The sequence below is a fragment of the Glossina fuscipes genome, unplaced genomic scaffold, assembly GCF_014805625.2.
Source record: "Glossina fuscipes isolate IAEA_lab_2018 unplaced genomic scaffold, Yale_Gfus_2 26, whole genome shotgun sequence".
Classification (NCBI taxonomy): Eukaryota; Metazoa; Arthropoda; class Insecta; order Diptera; family Glossinidae; genus Glossina; species Glossina fuscipes.
This window is the reverse complement of record NW_023998421.1, coordinates 5,079,281-5,092,954: the sequence shown is the minus strand read 5'-3', so window position 1 is coordinate 5,092,954 and position 13,674 is coordinate 5,079,281. Positions and strand designations below refer to the sequence as shown.

The 13,674-nt window shown below is 33.8% G+C and overlaps 1 protein-coding gene across 2 annotated transcripts; it reads left to right on the top strand.

Moving 5' to 3' along the window:
- The first annotated feature begins 530 nt into the window (after positions 1–530).
- Positions 531–1,556, top strand: LOC119635480 (ubiquitin fusion degradation protein 1 homolog). Of its 2 annotated transcripts, XM_038030293.1 has the most exons (2): positions 531–614; positions 733–1,556. In XM_038030293.1, exon 2 carries the CDS (start codon positions 738–740, stop codon positions 1,551–1,553), a length of 816 nt encoding a protein of 271 aa, XP_037886221.1. In that variant the 5' UTR covers positions 531–614; positions 733–737; the 3' UTR covers positions 1,554–1,556. The 2 variants fall into 2 exon arrangements, with proteins under 2 accessions (XP_037886221.1, XP_037886220.1); XM_038030292.1 differs by having other exon boundaries at positions 531–1,556.
- Positions 1,557–13,674: the final 12,118 nt, after the last annotated feature.

Genomic DNA, 13,674 nt, shown 5'->3' with positions numbered 1-13,674 from the left:
TTAAGCTTAGATTGGAAAACACGAAAAAGTCGTTAAAACACTGTAAGCTTTATTAGATGAGTGAAGAAAAATGGGAGGTGAATAATTCTATGCGTAGACGCACTTGACAGTTTTGGAAGCCATACATTATTTCGCTCTCGCTAATTTTAACAACAACAATGACAATAATTGAATTATTTCCCTCTCAATCTTTTTGCCAATGCAAATTCTGTTTATTTCTACTCTCTGTCTGTTTCTCTCTCTCTCTCTCTCTCTCTCTCTGTCTGTCTCTCAAATCGTTTGCCCTGAAAGCTTTTTGTTTACTTTATTTTTGGCGATTATAGTTGCAGCTAGGTTTCTGTAGGCAGCGTTTACGCAATAAAAAGTCAAATTTTGGATCATACGGATTTTTTACATTATTGTACAGTGCAGAGGAAATTTTTTTTGCATCGATTGAAAAGTTCTAACAGAAGTTATGACGTTTTGCAACACTATAGTATACACGAAAATACATCGCAGGGTTTTTTCAGTCATCAAGACAAGTTAAAAAAAAAAAGATTGTGCTGAGAATTTTATAATTTTTCAATAATCAGGAGAAGCCAGAATTAGGTTTTGATAAGAACTCCGTTTGAAACGTAATTAAAGAGAAAGTGTTCTATATAAAAATATAGAACATGTTTCAATTTAGCGGATTCAATATGATGTTCCCGGACGCAGGACGCGTTTTCAAGGCTTCTTATAAATGTTTTTCAGTGTCGATGATGCCCGGTAATGAGCGACAAGAAATAGAGAATGGTGGCAAAATAATCATGCCTGCGTCGGCCTTAGATTCCCTTACCCGTTTAAATATTGAGTATCCAATGCTATTCAAATTGACGAACCTTAAAGATTCTCGCCATACTCATGCTGGCGTTCTGGAGTTTGTAGCCGAAGAAGGAAAATGTTACTTGCCTTATTGGATGATGGTTAATTTGTTTTTGATAGAGGGTGACATACTTGCAATTGAAAATGTCTCGCTGCCAGTGGCCAAAGTCTCCAAATTTCAACCTTTCAGTGTTGACTTTTTGGACATTACTAATCCGAAGGCGGTTTTGGAAAATGCTTTACGTAATTTCGCTTGTCTAACTACTGGTGATATCATAGCCATCAAATACAACAAGAAAGTCTATGAGTTGCGCGTTTTGGAAACAAAACCAGGCGATGCGGTTAGCATTATAGAATGCGATATGAATGTGGATTTTGAAGCTCCTGTGGGATATAAAGAAAAAGTCGAAGAAAAGAAAACAGATGAAGCGTCGCAAGATCATGTTATGGAGGAAGTGATCGAAACATTCAAAGGCGCAGGAGTACGTTTAGATGGCAAGAAAAAAAAGGAAAATCAATTAGATACCAAAGGAGTTAAAAAGGTTAAGGCCCGAGGTGTCCCGGATTATGATTATAAATTTGGGCAGTTAACTTTCGATCGTTCCGTTAAGCCAATTAGCGATCGCGTAGTTGAAAATGATTCCAATCCTGTGCCAACTAACGATGGTTTCCAAGGTCAAGGTTGCTCCATGAAGAAGTTACGCAAATAAATGTCCTTTTCATTGTTTGCTTTAGTATGAGATTGTAGTGCATTGAATAAATGATGTATGATTTTTATTCGAAATTCCGTTTTATTTATATTAACTTGAAGAAGTTGAAGACCACGTATCTATTTGCATGGATTGATAAAAAGTAATCTTTACCAAATACCCACAACATTCTGAATATCCATTTATTCACGCTATTATTTGCTGGAAAGATTATACATTTTATCAGCAGCAGTCAGCATATAAAATGAATCCAAAGAAGAGTACAAGTGGTTCATTAAGCCCACATTGCATGCGTTGTGGTAACAGTTGTATTTATTTGGAACCACGTAGTGCTTTCTATTCTCGCTCCAAAATATTGCTTCGACTATCAAAAACATAAAACTCAATAGTGGGGGAGGAAGTCCTCAAATGTGATTGAATTGAACCTTGCTTCTAATTGAGACTTGATCCATTTGCCCATGTAGTTAGTCTTCCGTTGAACACGATCTGATTTCCCAAAATATCGCAAAAATTGTGTAGCATGGCGTAAACCGGAAAATAGGACAACAACTCACGAATTGTGACTGTCCACGAAGGTTAGATTGTGCAAAAGTAGGACTGCTTTTGGTATACCATGCACGTCCCACCAGACTCCTGGAATTAATGCCTTCTTGCCTGACCTTTGAGTGCGGATCTTCGGCGAGCACGGTGAAGTCTGTTGTTACCTCGAAGTTTCGAATTATCAAAGCGCTGTTAGGCCTCGATGTGCGCGTAACACGTAAACATATTAGGCTATTAGGTATCTCTCGATAAGCATAGCTTTCTACATCGAGCTCTTCCTGATTTTCTATAAGTAGGTTCACCTCACCACTACTTACATGCACTCGTAGCCCACAGTCATAGATCATTTTTGAAAGTGTCTGCGATTCGCTTAAAACCGCGAATAGATCTGCGTATCGCAGAATTTGCTAATTACAACTAAAGGAAGCATAGTTTTCTCGATTTTTTTTGTTTAAAATTTTCAATTGCGAACAACTAAGTAATAACTCATTATGCAGAGTGATTACTTACTAAAGCAATATATATGTTATTATAATACTTGTTTTATTTCTATCTCTCGTAAAATGGAATTATAAGCAGGGGATAATGCAGATTAAAAAAAGTTTGCTATACGCGCGGGCGTTAAATGATAATATTTACGATTACCTGCTTCGAACCAACAGGTAAAGACAAAACGAGATTATAATACAATAAGCAATTTATTTGCTATAGATTCACATTTTAATGGACTGCTGTGTTAAAAAGATCGCTAACTGGCCTTATCATGTAATCTAACGTAGTCGTTGAGAAAGATCGGAGTGTAGACTAATTTTAATTTAATGCAAGATGAATGGGAATATTTTGCCTTTCATTTAAAATTTGAAAGCGCACAATGTAATAAAATCTTGTCAAATATAAAAATCAAAGTTATTTTTAAAGCTAATCTGTAATCAATCCAATTAATGCATAAGCGCGAAGAAGCATATTCTCGTGAAATCTTCTGGTGGTACGACTACATCTAGATTGGTTGGCATGATTTTTTACACGGAATATTTAGAGGACTTTATAGCGTTGCGCCTTTTCAAATGTGTCTATCTAAAGGGTTTGTATTTTAATATTTTTCTTTTCGCGTCTCAAGGAAACGGCAATCAGTTTCTCTCAGAAGAACTTCTTGGACTGCTGCGTAGCCGAGGAGATAAGAGTTGTGACTACGAAGTTTATGTTCGCGAGGTTAGTGCGTTGCTTCGTCGTAGCTGTTGTAAGTACTTTGTCGGCCAAGGCATAGTACATGCCGACTAAGCATATGCGAATTGTGCGGCTACAGCCACGAATTTAGCTCATCTATGTCACGTTTTCCCTTCTACAATATACGCGACTTGTGGTACGGGATGTCTGTGCGAATGTATGCAACACGCAAAAGGACTTGAGATAGAGCCACCTTTTATTATACCGGTCGATTCGCAGTGACTTTCTAAGTGGATCTAAGCTGTCCGTGTGCTTGTCCGTCTTGTTTTCTTCTGTTTAACCTACAGGTCGCAATTTTCGAGACATTTTGATTAAATTTGCTATATCGACATGTTTTGGGCTATTGAAAATGGTTCGCATTGGACCGCTCGTTGTCGTTGTATGTATGATTGTATTAAGGGAAGTGGTTTAGGCTATTTAATGGTGGATCGTGTCCCACTGTAAATTCTTGACTTGTTTTTATTTTATTTATTTAATCGCATATGTTGATGCAGCTCGATTAGACAATGCTTAAGGTGAAAGGCTTAGTATTTATTTCTGTGTACCACGTGAACAATTAATCAAAACGAACATTCCAAAGTCTGCCGATGATGGGATATCCTATAGCAAAACAGTAGCACCATTATTTAGTACATTGGCGGATGTGAGCGCGATAATGCAGAATTTTAAATTTCATTTTAAACACGACGCCAACATCATATGAATATTAAGAAGTGTACCAGCACGGGTCCGATAACTTGATTACGTTATAAATCCCATGTAGATTTCGCAAGAGAACTTTAAATAAGCTTAAATGTTCATAGTTGGAGTTTGAGAACATCGAAATTCCTTAACGGATAGCTAGGAATATTGAAATTGATCTAATTTAACAAAGCCGGTGAGTCAAGTTGCCATTTATCAACTTTGTCATGAAAGTAACGCCTAAGATAAACCGGCGCTTCTATGTGTTCTGCTGCGAAGGACAATATCCAAGTAGGAACTTATTTGCAAGCGGTGGCACATGGATAAGTAAATACCTAATTAAATTTTTTAACCCTAAAAAGCAAGAATTGTTTTTGCAAAGATTGAATAGAATCAATATTGAAAACATAACCCCTTCCTATGTACACTTTTGTAAATACGCGCTCTCCAGAAATAGAAGCAAAGCGGACGGACCTTAAAATTTGGACTTATCAAGAGCACAGAGTCGCTGATGTATATATATGTGTGTGTGTGTGTGTTACAATCGGAAGGACAACTTTAGCATGTCCCCAGTCTTCTTGTTTTGAATGTGAAACTAAAAGATTTTTTCACATAATATTCAAATATATTTTTAACTTTATAATTAGGGTTTATTAGCCTTAAGGTAGTTGAATGAATCATTGGATAAACTCTCAGTCTGTAATAAACAGCAATTAGACAAGGCGAAGCACTGCTTGAACACAAAACCGAGGTTCACATATGCGCTTCAATGCAGCGAAAGAATAACAAAAACAACAATTTAATACGAAATATTTCATTTATTTATTTATTTATTTATTTATTTTTTTTTTTTGCTTTTATAGCAAAACGCTTAAATATTTACTTAATTAAAATTTTTTAAAACAAAGGCACAGAAGTGAGTAATAAAACCCAGAGCTTCAAATATGAAAAAATAAAATAAAAAAAAGAATTTAATTAAAAATAAATCTTATTTAATTAAGCACTAATCAATCGTTTTTGCTTTAAATTGAATGATTAATTATATTTAATAAGTTATTTATTTATTTTAAAAAATCTTTTTATTGAAAAAATTTGAAAATACACACACAGGTACGTGTTGAACGAACTTTATTAAGCGTAACTCTGCAAATATTTCTATAGAATTTACGAAACTGTGAGAAGAAACGCATTTTCACTTAAACTCGGTTTACAAATCTAGATCAGCTTTGCTTTAGATAGCTTAGCGATAAAACAATGGAACTTGTTGCCTTGCAATATCTTTCATCTGAGCAAAGGTGCGTTGTCTGTCTCTCTGCCTTTAATAAAAATTTAAAACTTCGTTCTTTACATATTTTTCTACCTGATTACTTCAGCCAAAGTTGAAATATGATCGAAAAGAGCTAAAAATTGAAAGAATTTTAAAAAAGTTTGCAGATTTTCAGATGTGTAAGACAGTAACTTAGTGTTACTTAGTGTTTTTTTTTTTAACTTTAAATAAATTTTAATTAAAATAGTGTATACTTTTCGTGTTAAAAATGTTTTAACGTTTTGTGCTAACATGACGACTACGGAAAAGATGTACTCATATAGAACCCGGTTCTAAATATTTCGTCCTAATGTACGGGAATAATAGAAGTGCATGTATGAAGGTACTTAGGGATTATTTTACAGCAACATGTGTGCGTATGTTTTAGATATGCGAAAAGAGCATAGGTATATAGGGAAAGGAATTCAGTGAGACAAAGGTTAACCTACAGCGGCTTCTCTCAACGTCTGCAAACCATTCGCAGCTTCCTTGAGTCAAAACCAATATTAGATGTAAGTTTCACTTCAATGAATGGCTTCTGCGTTTTTCAGTCACACACGTTCGGCGCACATACTTTAAAAAAGTAGAAAAATGAAAAAAGTTGTTAATGGGTTTGTTGTCTAGACGCTTTGGATCGTTCTTCCATTGTACTTTTTTAAGTTCTCGTTAAAGAACGTAGGTTGTGTTTATAAATTACGCATAAGCATTTTAATCGGTTTTTTTGGCTGTTGTTGCTGTAAGAGGATCTTTGTTTTCAACATGCGAAATAAAGGGTTCTTTGTTAATTACTCATAATCATAAGGCAAGATTTGTCCACGCCCATCCCATTTTATGCAGTATCGAAATTTTACTTTTTTCAATTTTTTTTTTTTTTTTTTGAAGGTAAAAGAGATAGGGTAGAAAAGATTCGGCAAGATCCGAATATAATTTGCTTACTTGTTTTATTTTTTGCAAAGTAAACATTGATTTACAATAGCGTACACTCTGAAATATATTAAAAATTTATGTTTGTTGACCTTTCACAAAGATAACCAATGGAATATACAGCGACTCATTTAAGAGTGCGCGCGCCTTTCCTACCTCTTCTTTGTTTTTATATATTTACAATTTTATTTATTATATAACTGGAAAGGGTTTCTTTTTTTATAAAGATACTTACTTATTCACAATAAACGCTTGCATACTTATATATTTTAAATGAATTAAAAAATAAAAACAATAATAAAAATTACAGAAAAACCTAAAACCCAAAAACCATTCACTTGACCTCAACTCAATAAATTATAATGCATTTGAAAAAAAGGAAAAGTATAAAAAAAAAAAAAAAAAAAACTCCAAGAAACAATTGCTTGTGTCGTAAGCGATTCAAATTAGTGTACAATTGTAAATTGAATAATTTTTAGTGCGGTTACACACCAACATGCATACAATTTGCTAATGTGCCCCAATAAGTGTCCTTCAATGTCGAATAATAATTTTTACAGATTAAATTGGGAAATCTTTTCATTGCATAACACGATGTTAACTTTGTAAATCAATCAAAATTGAAATTAACTGATTGATGTAATGAGTGATTAAAGAGAAAGAAGCGATTAAATGCTTCCAGCATTTGTATCAACAATGATTTGTTTCACACTTTATAACGTTCTTGCCTTCTCTTTATTATTGGGCCTCCTAGTATTTTAGATCTTTTTCATGCCTCTTAATGGACCAGACCCCCTTTAATCTCATTTAGCGCGTCTATCTTTCAATAGTCTATTTAGCCACATGTACCCAAACATGTCTCTCTGCCTGTTACGGATACAAACAAAATATATTAGTAAAAAATTGTGGAATGCAGGTATGGGGGTCTTTCAGTGGTCTTTCATTAAGAGTGATAAATTCTAAAAGAAAAATCATCTTGACGTATCAAATTAATCTGTGCTTAGATATTGCAATTATGTCCACTACGACTTTGAAACCCCTGACGCAAACGATGGGTTCAATCGTTAATCGCTATGCCCAAAATTGGTTGGGTTATGTCTGCGATAGTTGGGTGAATGTTCGCTTCAAATGGTTTAATGCCTGTAGCTCGTTGCCACAGGCAAAGGCTTTGATGTAGTTCGAAAGAAAGCAAATGCATGGGTGTTAAATGATATCACTACCGTCCAGGAGGACGAGGAAGAGTGCGTGAATTGATAATATACACACAAAATTTCAACCTTCTGCTGTGGTCTTGTTTACCACTAGATCTTCAAGAGACAGCGATAAACCGGCTTGACTAAATCGGTTCAGAATCTTAAGAGAGGTCCAAAGATTCAACGAATACTTTTAGCTATAGTGTGGATGAGCTGTGGTAGTGTGATGCTGTACATCACCAAGTACTATAACTTCGGTTTATAAGATGCGAGAAGAGCGGAAACCCACGTTAAAAATCCCAAAGGACTCCAATATTTTCTAACGAACCTTTTCATGTCTTCCATTCGTCCACTGAATATCTGCGTGAAAAATAAAAAATGCTTTATCTTCTGGCTATGGAACCATCGGATCGAAAGATTTTTTATTGGATAACAGGAAAAGTGCAGACTTTATCTAATTTTCTAAGAGCAATAGTAAAAGACGAAACCTAAGATTTATCCGTTCCGAAGAGAATGAACGAATTCCGGTTAGAAACAGCAATTCATTGCCACAAGACACAAATGATTCAAGAAAATATGTTTGAGTTATCTGTCGGTAGACAAATGTGGTTATCGATGTTTGACACTTTCACTCTCTTGCATGTCATAGGCACTGGATAGAAAAGTGAAAAAAATGAAATTGAAAGAACAGTTATATACGTAGAGGTTTTAAATTATATTCACATACATGTATTCGATAAGTGTATGTATTTATGAGCAATGAAAAGCTAAATTTGTCATTAATATTCTTCAAGGTCAATCGCGTTTTCAATAAATGCAATTTGAAAAAAATTAAAATCCGTTCTTGAGGTTTTTAAGAAAGTTGTTTGTTTGCACCTTCTAAAGGAATCAACGCGTTATTGTTTTCTGAAAGTGTGATTTTTTCTTTAAACAAATACTTTCAAATAAACAGCTGCTGGTTTCGATAATTGAAAGTTGTTCTTTGAATTGCACTTAACTGTGTATTAAACGTAACGTAACCAAGTAATTGCATTCTACTTAGAGGAGTTATTTTAATTCGTTCGCTACATGTGGAAAAGGCCCAAATGGCTAGTGGAACTAGTGATTGGTGTCAGAAAGATGAAAATGTTTCAAAGCGCTTTAAACTAAGAAACAAATATGGGATACGAGGAACTTATTTGTTTATTTACTCCAATAAAGTTGAAATACATACATGTATTAAGAATAATCTACGAATTTTAGTCGAATAATTTTGAATAATATCTGAAATGATCGACGTATAGAGCCACATCCCCAATAGCTATGACTCTAATATATATTCCTGTCGTGCCGTAAATATTTCTTTTGTTTTTTTAGTTATGCAATTTCTGGACTAAATCACGGCTAACTAAAGTGAGTATAAACACATAGGTTACTGATTATATTTCTCACTTTCGCCAACACTATGCCTATGCGTTGCTAGGTGCCATTTGAAGCCACTGGAAAGTTTAAAATTTTTAACCGCGTTTTTCCTTAGAATATTTTGCAATTTGGGCGTAATTTCTGCTGCTGCTTGTAGGGGCTTTAAAATTTCGAAAAAAAACGTGTAAATAATTTGCCAAAATAATTCTTCCGATGACTTTTTACGAACTTCGTCGTGGATTATCGAGACAAGTGCATCGATTAACTTACTTTCGCTTTTGGCAATGAAGAAGCATTCCTTGTTATTGTGAAAGGCTGCTATAACGAGTTTTATCGTTGCCGCCTTTAACTCTCCAGCAAAAATTGTAAAAGTCGTTCGAAAGCAACTATTATGTCAGGAACCAATGTCGCGTTGGGTAAAAGCAAAGAAGGTAAGGTCGTCACCAACGTCCCTATATCCTGATCACTAAAACGCAACGAATCGCAAGACCAAAATGTATTACAAGCAACATTGAAATTGCATAAGTGACGTAACAGTTCCGGGCCTTGAACTTTGTCTTATAAGAGAAAATTAGAAAAATTTTGTGAAATTGAGTTTTTTATAGTTGATATGATTGCATTAGTTTCGTTATATATGCTAATTAAATATTTATATATAATGTGTGTGGGTAGTTATCTGCTTTATTATAATTTCGCGAACCATATTAATCCCATATCGTGGGTGTAATAATATTAATATGCATTATCTTCTGAAACGTGTATATCATTAACATATTAATACTGAAGTTTTGTGAAAATAATTTCAAATCACATAACATACATATAAAGTAGGAGCCAGAATGGTTGTTATCAATTTAAATTATTCTATCGCCTTGTACACGTACTTATTATAAGCTGCTAATATGTAAATATATTATATAAAATTCCCTTAGTGTTTACCTACAGGCGGACATATCCATGCATTTATCTTGTGTGAGATTATGTGCAAACATTTGTGAGAAGGCTTTTAAGTTCTGGAAAAATTAGTTTTATTTTTTGCTCTGCTTTTGAGGTATAACAGATCGAGTTTTGGGAGTTATTTTTGGCATTTTCTAAACTTTAATATTTTAAATTTAGTCTCCGAAATATATATATATATATATATATATTTTTTTTTTTTGATAACTAAAAGGCTTATTACACTCGTCGTTTACCTGAAAGCTTGGAAAAACCGAACAAGTGGAAACAATTACAGAATTGCAATGCATTGTTGTAATGCACAATGATTTGGCATAAAGTTGAACTATTTTTATCTTACGTATTTTCATCAAAAAGAAGTAAAGCAAATAAATGCTAAATGAATTTTGAAACTACAGCTATAATTGACCGTAGCATTCCTTCAGGCATTGAAGAACGCAAACAGTATAATGTACATAAGATGAGTTTTTTATACGCTACACCACTTGTGCTACAAAGGTATATTAAGTTTGTACGGATGAATGCAACATTTAGAAGGACTTGGGATAGTCCCACCTTTTATTGTACCAATCGATAACGAATCACTTTCCGACTTGAACTAAGCTTGTTTGTCCGTCTGTCCGTCTTGTTTTCTCGTGTTCAACCTATAGGTCGCCATTTTTGACATATTTTGATGCACTTTGATAATTATTCGCATAAATGTAGGATGGTGTAGGTTTTCAATGGTGCGCTGTGGCCCATGGCAGTCTCTTTATTTGTTTTTTTGATAAATTTGTTATTATTACTTTTCATTTCCTTTCTTTTTCTTAAGACCAATCGCTTAAGGAATGTCGACTTTACCTGCGATAATGGAGTAATGTATTTACCGCTCGAGTATTCTGTGTAGCTACAACCATATGCTAATCCTATGGGCCAAAAGTATGGTTTACCACAGTGGGATTTAATTTCTCTTGTATTTTTTTTTATGACGAATTTGGTTTTATAGGACCAAAAATGATGACGTAGATTTTTTTGTAATTAAGATTAAGTGATAATTAATTAATTAGCAAAGGGCCTATGCCCGTCCTTGAAAAATGAGTGCTTGGTAGATTTGTCCTTTGCAAAATCCAAAGTATTTCCTATTAAAGTCAATTTAATGCTGCCCATTCTCTTCATCCGTGATTAGAAGTGCTCAGATTCGAAAAGAATGGTATACAAAACTGAAAATGTTCATATATACTTGATAATCTCGGAATGAGTTTAAAAATTAATAGTGATGCGGTTATAATTACGAGGGGAAAAGAGGAAAGCCTAAAACCTGCTATTCGTAAAAAAGGTCTTCAGTTGCCTACAAATTTGTCTTATTACTTACAGCTTTTAAGGAATAGTGGCTTTAAGCATGGCACAAATATTTCTTAGGGCCAGCTTAAAGGAGAGAAAACTGATTGTGACGGGTACGAAAGTTTCACAAAATGGCGAAACCCTGCATTATAAATTAGCAATTAAGAACGCGATCCGTGACTTTTTGAATAATTCACTCTTGTTCGCCGAAGCTTAGGTTTACAGTTCACTCCTTTCTAAAGAGCTTTGCATTCGCTAAAAGCAGAGGCGTTCGATTATGGAAAATGTGCGAAAGCATAGGCTTCACCGAATATATCCTTATATAATTGTTGTTAAATATTCTTCGGTGTTTTACATGCCGATTGGGTTATTTCCTTTTGTCTATGGTTGGCTCAGATTCATGGAAAGGACATCAATCGCTTAATTATAAAATTGCACTGCAGCTTTTACGAACCTGCAAAACGCCAGTGTACAACACATTATCTGTAAAATAAGTGCTTTAAGTGTACCCTTCTGTGTAGTCAGGTATTCACATTATAACTGAAATGTCTGGAGACATCTTTTGCATTTGATATAAGTAAATAATCCAAACCTTGATAGTTAATATGCCCATATGCCTACCAACGAAAGTTCGGCAGATGTCGTTTGTAATTTTTTTCTTGTATTCTCGCATACATCTAAAGCTTAGAATTTATAGAGTATGTAAAGTAAAATTATATTTTTCTCATACCTTACATACATTACATCTTTTCGCCCACCTTACACAGCTCCATTAAATACCATACATTACTCTGCAGTTATCAATAAAATGACTTTTAAAAATGAGGCGTTATAAGGAAAGTGATTGAAAAAGTGCTCCGATCCGAACCATTTTCTATAGCATTCGTCATTGGGTGAAAATACGTCGGTGTATCGAATTTCATTAATATATCTTAAAATTTGCGGCCTGTCGGTTAAGCACAAGAAAACAAGACGGACAAACGAACTGATGCGAAGATAATCTTAAATCGATTTAGTGATCGAAGTGATTCTGAATCGATTGGTATACTAATAGGTGGCTCTATGTCACATTCTTCTAGTCGTTGTATACATCCGCACAAACTTAGGCCGCTCTTGCATCCCATGTAGTGTAGGGTATAAAAAACTAAACAGAAAAAAATAAATATGTGATTGGAAAAATGAAAAAGAAAAAAATTAAATTTAAGACCTGCTCACTACTCGTAAGATGAAAGGTCTTCTTTAGGATCATGGGTTATCTTTACATTTTCTATTTATTCCTATTGTTCCTCGAAAAGGATGAATAAGGCTTGTTTAGTGCATGATGTGCTTGCGGCATTTACACGCACTGAATGCGTGATATTCAGCGTTGAGAGTGTACAATATTGCCTTCATAATTACTCTACGGCGCTGTACAATACAAAAGACACAGCTCGGAATCAGTTTGTAGAAATGTCTAACAAAACAGTAAATGTTGAAAGTGCAGGTTATGTTAAGGGTATCTTTACTTCGGTTTGGATTTAAGCAGAACTTATTTATATTGCATGAGAAATATGTGATTGAAAGCTAAGGGGAAGTGCAACTTTCAAATGTCTTACATGTGACAACAAACGTATTAGAGATAAAGAAATACCGCTTACAGCCAAAGCTAGGGAAGGTAACTCTGCATAAATTAATTATATTGAACTTTTTTTTTAACTTCTTTAATGCATGCATTACATCAGATCAATTAAGTAACGCTACATATTTGGTATTGGTAGCTGAACCCACAATTCGTTTCTTTTTTCGATTTTATAAATCATGTGTAAAAATTTTCTCACAATCGTTTAAAAATATCGTAATTATTTCTCTCGATTTTATTAACTAATAAATGTTGAATGATTGTAAATATTAATTTAATTAATTGTTTTAATACGCGATCATGTTTGTTTGGCCATATGCATGGCACATGCACGCAAACAAACATAGTCATTATATTCATTGAGTTCCTGTTGGTTGAAACCAAACAAATATAACAAAAGATTAAATCAAAAAACCACACCTTAGCAATAGATTAACCCACACTAATAAACATATGGAAAAGTATTGAAGTATTATATTAACCGAACATTGACAAGTCCTTATTTAAATGTTGGTAAGAAAAAAAAAAAAAAAAATTAAAACAAAAATTTATAAACAATCATCATATAATACGAAATCGAATAAAATTTTCTACATTTTTTTTTTTTTTTTTTTTGCTTTTTGTTTTTAAATATAAACTCCATTCACTCTTGTACTTAAATCTAAAACAATAATAATAAAAGCAAACAGTAAAACAAACATAGCCGATACATATATATATATATATACATACATACATACGTGCATACAACCAAACCCAAGAAATTTTGTTTTACAAACGAAAAAAAAAAAGAAAAAAGTGTAACAAAGAATTGAAAGCCAAGTGAATTAACCAGTTGACCTTCTCGCAAAACTGGCAAAACCTAAGAGACTCGATGAACTGCAATAAATGTAAACTAAGATTGTGAGTGTGAAGCAAGCAAGCAAGCAAGCAAGCAAGCAAGCAAGTAAGCAAGCA

What these genes read in the sequence shown, in the direction of transcription:
- LOC119635480 (XM_038030292.1), top strand. Translation starts at nt 654, where the DNA reads ATGTTTCAATTTAGCGGATTCAATATGATGTTCCCGGACGCAGGACGC.